Below are 8,337 nucleotides of genomic sequence, written 5' to 3'. Positions count from 1 at the left end.
ATCTCTGCCTGACATTTCTGCCTGGGATCTCCCAGAGCTGACCTTAGGGAATATTCTGTGTGGCTCACACTAATATGGGGTGAAAGGTCACTGAACTCACCAGGGGTTTTTTTTTTTTTTTTTTTGCAGTTTTTGGCCAGAGCTGTGTTTGAACCCACTACCTCCTATACTCCTTTGAGCCACAGGCGCTGCCCAATCCCCAGGGTTTTACCATGACACTTGGCACAACCTGCAAATCCTTCCTCTGCTGACCAGAAGCTTTCCCCTTTGACCTAGTTCTCTAAACACGGTGGGAAGAGTGAGGGCAACTTCTGCCAACCTGCTACGGTCTCCCAGGTCTAACAACAGGGGTGGGGGGCTGTACCTGGCTCCTTTCTTTCTGGGAAGAGCCCTTCATCATCACTCAGTGTTACACAGCCTTGATTCCTGTTAGTGGCTGGGTCCCTCTGGGGATTAGACGGTGCCTGTGTCTCAAAGGAGTAGGGCGCCAGCCCCATATGCCAGAGGTGGCAGGTTCAAACCCGGCCCCAGCCAAAAACTGCAAAAAAAAAAAAACCCTGGGGATTTCAGTGACCTTTCACCCCATATTAGTGTGAGCCACACAGAATATTCCCTAAGGTCAGCTCTGGGAGATCCCAGGCAGAAATGTCAGGCAGAGATGCCCACTATTTTTCACTCAGGGTAATGGGGAAGTGAGGGTTTTGATCTGAGGGTGGTGGTCATGTGTCAACAGAGGGAAGAATTTTGGGCCCTCACATGAGTCAAATTTAGAAGCTGAGTTGGGATCCTATGTGGGACAGTAATCTGCCTGCCACAACTTTCACTTGTGGGAAAACCACATTTGTTCAGGTAAGGCCGCCCTGACTTCCTCCTAGTGAGTTTCAGGGAAGTTGGCTCTTACTAGTAGGCCATATGCCTCAGCTCATGAAAAAGACTGAGCTGCCCAGTTGAGCACTCTTAAGTGAGATTTCAAAGGACCGTCAAAACTTAAACAGAGAAGATAACAAAGAATCAATCCCAACCCTTTGTTTTCAGTCCTAGAAAGCTCGGGAAAGGGCTGTCAGATTGAGTATTCTCCTCACTTCTTTATTTATTTATTTATTTATTTGCAGTTTTTGTCTGGGGCCGGGTTTGAACCTGCCACCTCCAGTATATACCCTATTCCTTGAGCCACAGGCGCCCCCCCCCCCCCCCCGCTTCTTCATATCACATCTAAGGGAGGTGAGACCCTTCGTGTAAATGTGTAGCCACAGCGAGCAGAAGGGGGGAGGCGGCGCCTGTGGCTTAAGGAGTAGAGCATATACCGGAGGTGGCGGGTTCCGCCGCCCCAACCTTCCATTAAGCCAAGGTGAGGACCCTGAATGAGGGCTAAAGACCCCAATGAACCCAAGATGAAAAGGATCTCACTGAACTCTTAGTAATTTGTGTCCCCTGTCATGGCAGTGGGACTGAAGCACCCTGTCAATTCTTTCTGATGGGTCCTGGGGAGCTTTAGGGTGTCAACTTCAAAGGAAGAGAGGACTGTCACTCAGGCCCTGCCACAAGTTGATATGCTAATTCTAAAAATGAAGTGAGATGACCACAAACATCAGAAGACAGAAAGCCCCAGTCCTTGCTATCACCCCAGTAAGCCCATGATGCTGTCTAAGATACATACTAAGGGTTTTATGGTTCCTCTGTGGTGTTTTGGGGAGAGGCTGACCAGAACAGGAGCCATGTAGGTTTGTAGAGGGGTGGGTCCTCAGGGAAACCTGCAGGGTCAAGTTGCCTTCAGTAAAGCCAAGATGGCATGTCCCTGCTGAAGGTGCTGACAGGATCTCATTCTCCCACCTCCAGGTACATCAGCCACCTATCCTCTTACTCACACTCCCCCCTGCTGTCACTGACCACAGCCATCATGCCTCGTGGTCAGAAGAGTAAGCTCCGTGCCCGTGAGAAACGCCGCAAGGCTCGAGATGAGATCCAGAATCTTGGTGCTCAGGCTGCTGCAGCAGAGAAAGAAGAGTCAGCTGCTTCTTCCTCTTCTGCTTTGGGGAGTACTCCCCCCAGCTCCCTTGCTGCAGGTGCTTCATGCACAAAATCTAAGAAATGTGGCAAGAGCAAACGTCAGGAGAGAAAAATGGCCTCCCAGGCTGCAGCTGCCGCTGAGAGAGCACAAAGAGATCCTATAATCAGGAAGGCAGGGATCTTGGTGCAGTTCATGCTGTACAAGTATAAAATGCAAGAGCCCATTACAAAGGTAGAAATGCTGAAGGTTGTCCACAAAAGGTACAGGGAGCATTTCCCTGAGATCTTCAAGAGAGCTTCTGAGCGTGTGCAGCTGGTCTTTGGTCTTGACCTGAAGGAAGTCAACCCTGGTGGTCAGTCCTACACCCTTGTCAGCAAGCTAGACTTCGAGGATGATGGAAGTCTGAGCAGTCTCTGGAGCTTTCCCAAGAATGGGCTTCTGATGCCTCTCTTGGGTGTGATCTTCTTAAATGGTAATTCTGCCTCCGAGGAAGAGATCTGGGAATTCCTGAATATTCTGGGGGTCTATGATGGGAAGAAGCACTTCATCTTTGGGGAGCCCCGACAGCTTATCACCGAAGAGCTGGTGCAGGATGAGTACCTGGTGTACCAGCAGGTGCCCAACAGTGATCCTCCGCGCTTTGAATTCCTGTGGGGTCCCAGAGCTCACGCAGAAACCAGCAAGATGAAAGTCCTGGAGTTTCTGGCCAAGATCAACGATACCGTCCCCAGTGCCTTTCCTTCCCATTATGAGGAGGCTTTGAAAGAAGAGCAAGAGAAATGTGGAGCCGAAGCTGCAGCAGAGCCCAGCACCTCTTCTGAAGCTAGAGGGCGTTCTAGGGCCAGACGCAGCAGCTCCTCCCGCCGCTAGGAGGGTCTGAGGCAGTCTCTTTCCTTTCTGATTGAAAAGTCCTGTTAACCTTTGTTCTTGTTATGTATGAATAACTTGTTGATTAATCTTTGTGTTTTAACTGGTGTTTCTTTCAACCGAAAATTTATTTAGATTCAGAATATAAGTTTACCTATGACATGGAACCCATACTTATTGCTGTTAATAAGATTTAGTAGTAGGAGTTTTGTTTCTTTTTGAAATGTGAATTGAAAATCCTTAGGTCTCTTCTGTAATCCAGAGAAAGGTCATATGGCATTAAAATAGGAGTATTTACGGAAATGTGAAAGATGCCACAGTAAAAGAGGTGAAATAAGAAGACATAGAAAAAAAGATAAACACTGGTCAATTTTTGGTTTTCTTTACTCCACTTAACCTTTCTTCTCATAAATGTAAAAGATATAGGGATTTGTTTATGTTATTCAAGCATGTGTGAAAAATAAAAGCAAAATGTTAGACCTCTTGTCCCTGGCTCTTATTTCACCCTAACTTTAATTGAGCATTTGCTCTATGGAAGTCCTCGTGCTTGTACTGGGAATGTTTAGTCAAAGAAGACTCAGCTCCTGCCTTTGCAATTGTAGATTCTAGTAGAAGCTAGCATCATGGAAGAGAGTGAGAAACCCTGTCCTTCATAAAGAAGTGTAATTCATCATAAAGAGGTGATGAAGGGAAAATACTACCCAGTTTTCATTGCTAAGCAGAATTTTGGCTGAATGTGGGGTTTTGTCCTAGATTGTTGCCTAGTCTCTAAGATGCCCTGGAATTTTTTTAAAAATCCCTGCTGGATAAGTGGTAATGTCTCCAATCAAATCATCATCACAATAATTGCCACTCAGTAATGTCTCACTACAAAATAGGAATAGCCAAAGATGCTTTGTATACATTACATATATTCTGCCAGTCCTGGGAGATAGGGCTTATCAAACCCACTTCACTGTAGAGAGCCTGGGACTCTTTGAGGTTAGTAGTGTGCCAGAGATCATAGTAATAGTAGCAACAGTTGGGACTAGATCCCCAATCTGAATTACTCTCAAGCCCACACTGTTCCACTCCTCCCAACCTGAGGCCCACCTCTTATTTTAATTTTCTTCTCAGTACTCCAAAATGTATTTCAGGTGACAAAAAGAAGTCGTGGTGCCCAAACTACTGGATTGGAATCCATAGCCATAGCAGCAAGAACATTAAGGTAATTGAGAGGTGTAAATCAAAAAATGAAAGAGACAGCATTCAGTGACAGTTTAATTATCTATATTTGCACTGTTAGATGATTGCAAAAGATCGGGGGCTTCCAGAATCATCCTAAACAATACATTCCCTATAGAAAGTAAATCTATCAAAATAGAAGTCAGTTTAGGTCTGACTGGTGAAGAGAAGTAGTCGATGTATTTTTTTTCTGGCAGCCCACCTCTAATCCTGCCTTTGCTGCAGCTTCCCCATCTCACACCACTCCTAGGACAAGGAGCCATTCTCTTCAAGGCTTGCAGAGGGGAAACTGCTCTAGACTTTGCATGCATGTATGTAGCATTTCCCGGGATGCATTTAATCCAAGAGACAGAGCCAAGACGAGGGCTGGGGAGACCAACACACCAGGATGTAAGGGGGAATCGTACAGACAATCCCGGTCTTCTCTTGGATGCAGACAGACTCAGAGCTATCAGTCTGAGCAGCTCCTCACATTATTCTTAAGGCTTCTGAGGGACATAGTCCTAAAGCAGCATCTGTAGGTCAGTAGAGGAAGAAGTCCCAGACTCTCATAGAAATGAAGGTATCATAAGCCTGAATGAGGATGATGGAAGGGCCCTGCCTGAACAGTGGGGTCATATAAAAGCATATCCCAGTTGTTATCCCTGTGAAGTCCTAAACTATACTGGCTGCTTGTGGCTGCCACTGAATTCCAATTCTGATCCCAAGAAGGTGAGGACTTTGGTCTGAAAGCCAGGGTCTCAAGTCAGCAGAGAGTCCTAAGAAGGGTGCAGAGTCAAGGTAAAGACCTTGCATATGGACTTAAGAACTGTTCACCTCACAACTAACAGGGTGGCATGATCTCACCTAATGTGCACATTGGGAGGGTGTTCAGCACGCCCCATGGGTGAGGGGGTGAGGGGCTCTTGTACAACTTTAACTTTACCTTGGAAGTGAGAACAATGTAACCTAAAAATTTGTACCCTCATATTAATTTGCTTTTTTTTTTATGAGACAGAGTTTCAATTTGTCACCTTTGGTAGAGTACTGTGGCATCATAGCTGACAGCAACTTAAACCTCTTGGGCTCAAGTGATCTCTTGCCTCAGCCTCCCAAGTAGCTGGGACTACAGGCGCCCACCACAGTGCTCGGCTATTTTTAGAGGTGGGTCTGGGTCTTTCTCAGTCTGGTCTTGACCTCCTGAGCTCAAGCAATACACCCACCTCAGCCTCCCAGCGTGCTAGGCTTACAGGCGTGACCCTCATATTAATTTGAAATAAAATAAATGACAGGTTTGCCCCTTGTGCCTCCTCTGCTGTTAGCCATGGGAGGCCTAAGGAAGACTTGACAGTCTCATATGCCCCTGACTTCTACCTGGAGGATCTCAAGGAGATGAGAGACTTGGCTGACAAGTTCACCAGCCATTTCAGCAGAGGGTAGACTCCCAGGCCATGACAAGTGTCAAGGTAAAAATCTTTTATGAAGAATGAGGCACATATCACAGAGGTGAACAGAAAACAGAAATTTCCTTAGAAATTCTGTCCTGCCTCAGCAGTCAACCTTGGGAGACTACAGGCAGAGCTTGCAGGCTGAGGTTACCTGTCATTTACCCGGGGGTGGGGGGAAAGAGGATGGTCTCAGGGACATGAAGTCCTTGCACTAATGGAAGAGGCCCCTTTTAGTGGAGGGAGGAGACTAGCTCATTAACAGCAGTCAACATGATGACACTGAGTGACAATAAGGAGACCCCTTCCAGAATGAAGAGGGTCACATACGACCCTCTCCCTGTTTTCAGACCTGAGCATGGCAATGTGAGGAGTCATGCTTACTTCTTCCCAGGTAATCTTATGGTGGTAAGGAAACTTAACAAAGAGGGCTGCCTCAAATTAGAAAACAAGGGTTCCAAGTTGTTCCAGAAGTCAAGGAGAGAACCCTGAAGACGGGGACCACCAACTCTGTAACAGTGGGGGCAACACGGATTCTTCCCGCTGCTATTAGTCTGGGGAAACTGTGAGCAGCTGTGGCAATATGAGGCAAATTTCACTTCTTCCTAGAGTGTATTTATCGGGGAATTGGGGGCTTTAGTATGAAGGGATAAGACTCAGGTCAAGACAGGGAGGATTTCCAGCATGTGCCGCGAGGAAGGGTGAGGACACTGAAGAGCGTGCAACCACACGCCCCAGATCAGTAGGAGCCACACAGAATCTCCCCTACTGTTAGCCCCTGAAGACCCCAGGCAGAAATGTCAGGTGGAGCCATCCATCAGTTCTTACTCAGTGGTAACAAAGAAGTGAAGCTCTCAATCTTAGGTTGGTAATTCCACCTCCATCAACAGAGGAAGGACTCAAGTTTGCTGAGGAGTTAAATTGAGGACCCTGAGTTGGGACTCTACATGCAAGTACCCATCACAGGGCCTCAACCAGCCTGCCACAGCTTTCATTCATTCCTTGTGAGACCATTGGCAGGTGCGTACCCTGCTAAAGTTATCCTCATACCCTCTTCTTGGGTCTCAGGAAAGTGTAGGCCTCACTATGAGATGTCCTCAGGTCAAAAATGAGGTGAGTCCCAAGCTCTGCCAACAGTGAAATCAGAAAACCTGAATTGGAACAGCAAGAACCACATTCCTTTGAATAGAGGGGATAACAAACTATCATGACCTACCCTTACCCTTTGATATCAGTTCTAGAAGACTCAGAGCAGGGCTTTCAGGGGAGGCTCTCCCTCCTCTTTTTTTTTTTTGAAACAAAAGTCTCACTCTGTCGTACTTGGTAGAGTGCCACAGTATCACAGCTCACAGCAACCTCAAACTCTTGGGCTTAAGCGGTTCTCTTGCCTTAGCCTCCTAAGTAGCTGGGACTTCAGGTGCCCACCACACTGCCTGGCTATTTTTTGTTGCAGTTGCCACTGCTGTTTTAGCTGGCCAGGGCTGGGTCCAAACATGCCACCCTTGGTATATGGGGCCGGTGCGCTACCCACTGAGCTACAGGCACCACCCTCCCTCCCTTCTTTATATCAGGTCTAAGAGAGGGGAAATCTTTGGTCTGAAAATGCATTCACCAGTCAGCAGAAGGAAGGGATCCAATATATGCTGGTCACTGGCAAGTGCTTCCCATTCATTACACACATCCTGCCAGTTCTACCGGACAAGCTTTACCAAGCCCATTTTGTAGATAGCCAGCCTGAGGCTCAAAAAGTTCAATGACATCCCCCTGTTAAGACAGTTAGTACTGATAGGGCTGGGAGTAGACTCCTGGTCTGACTTAGTTGAAATCTCACACTGTTCCATTTTTCCCAGCCTGAGACTGACCTTGTCCCTTAATTCACTTTTCTTCTCATGACTGCAAAATGTGTCATAGGCAATAAAAAGAAAGGCTTTATATGCAGCCAGAGCAGCAAAAGTATCAAAATAAGTGGGAGGTTTGGATAACAAAAAAAAGAATTAATATTTTGATGACAGAATCACATATATATGCTTGTAATGTCAGATAACTTCAAAAAAGCAGGGGCTCAGCTGGGCCTGGTGGCTCACACCTATAATCCTAGCACTCTGGGAGACTGAGGTGGCAGGATCACTTGAACCCAGGAGTTTGAGACCAGCCTGAGCGAAAGCAAGACACTATCTCTACCAAAAAATAGAAGAATTCATCAGATATGGTGGTGCATGCCTCTAGTCCCAGCTACCCAGGAGGCTGAGGCAGGAGGATTGCTTGAGCCCAGGAATTTGAGGTTGCTTTGAGCTAAGTTAAGGCCATGGTACTATAGCCCGGGTGACTAAATGAGAGGTTGTCTTTAAAAAAAGAAAAAAAAAAGATCAGGGGCTCAAAAAATTTATCTGATTCAGTTAATTCCAAAGTTCCAATTTAATAGTGAGTACACATGGTGTTTATCCATTCTGTAGGTATTTCACTTAGGATAATAAGCTCCGGTTCCATCCAAATTCTTGCAAAAGGCATTAAGTCATCATTTCTCATGACTGAGGAGTAATCCATGATACACATACACCACATTTTGTTAATTCATTCATGAACTGATGGGCATTTGGGTTGATTCCACGTCTTTGCAATTGTTAATTGTACTGCAATAAACATTCAAGTACAGTTGTCTTTTTGATAAAATAACACACTATCTGGGTAACAGGCACGCTTACAACAATGACTCAAGAGGCTCGGCGCCTATAGCTCAACCGGCTAAGGTGCCAGCCACGTACACCTAAGGTGGCGGGTTCGAATCCCCAGCCCAGACCCGCCCAACAACAATGA

General features: G+C 46.4%; 2 protein-coding genes across 2 annotated transcripts in view; both read left to right on the top strand.

The window, feature by feature from the left end:
- The first annotated feature begins 1,897 nt into the window (after positions 1–1,897).
- LOC100950317 (melanoma-associated antigen B4-like) lies at positions 1,898–2,878 on the top strand. The gene has a single exon (XM_023515455.1). It carries the CDS (start codon positions 1,898–1,900, stop codon positions 2,876–2,878), a length of 981 nt encoding a protein of 326 aa, XP_023371223.1.
- A 2,918-nt stretch (positions 2,879–5,796) lies between these two features.
- LOC100950001 (forkhead box protein I3-like) overlaps positions 5,797–8,337 on the top strand; it is a 6,106-nt gene continuing 3,565 nt past the window's right edge. The window contains exon 1 of the mRNA XM_003793764.1: positions 5,797–5,931. Coding sequence (XP_003793812.1) covers positions 5,797–5,931 — 135 coding nt within the window. The remainder of the gene's footprint in view (positions 5,932–8,337) is intronic.

This window comes from Otolemur garnettii, unplaced genomic scaffold (assembly GCF_000181295.1).
Source record: "Otolemur garnettii isolate 467f Iridium unplaced genomic scaffold, OtoGar3 scaffold00072, whole genome shotgun sequence".
Taxonomy (NCBI): domain Eukaryota; kingdom Metazoa; phylum Chordata; class Mammalia; order Primates; family Galagidae; genus Otolemur; species Otolemur garnettii.
Note: the sequence above shows the minus strand (reverse complement) of the source record. Positions and strands in the feature narration are given on the sequence as shown.

Bases quoted from the DNA above. Each gene is read 5' to 3' on its own strand.
- LOC100950317 (XM_023515455.1), top strand. From the start codon at position 1,898: ATGCCTCGTGGTCAGAAGAGTAAGCTCCGTGCCCGTGAGAAACGCCGC.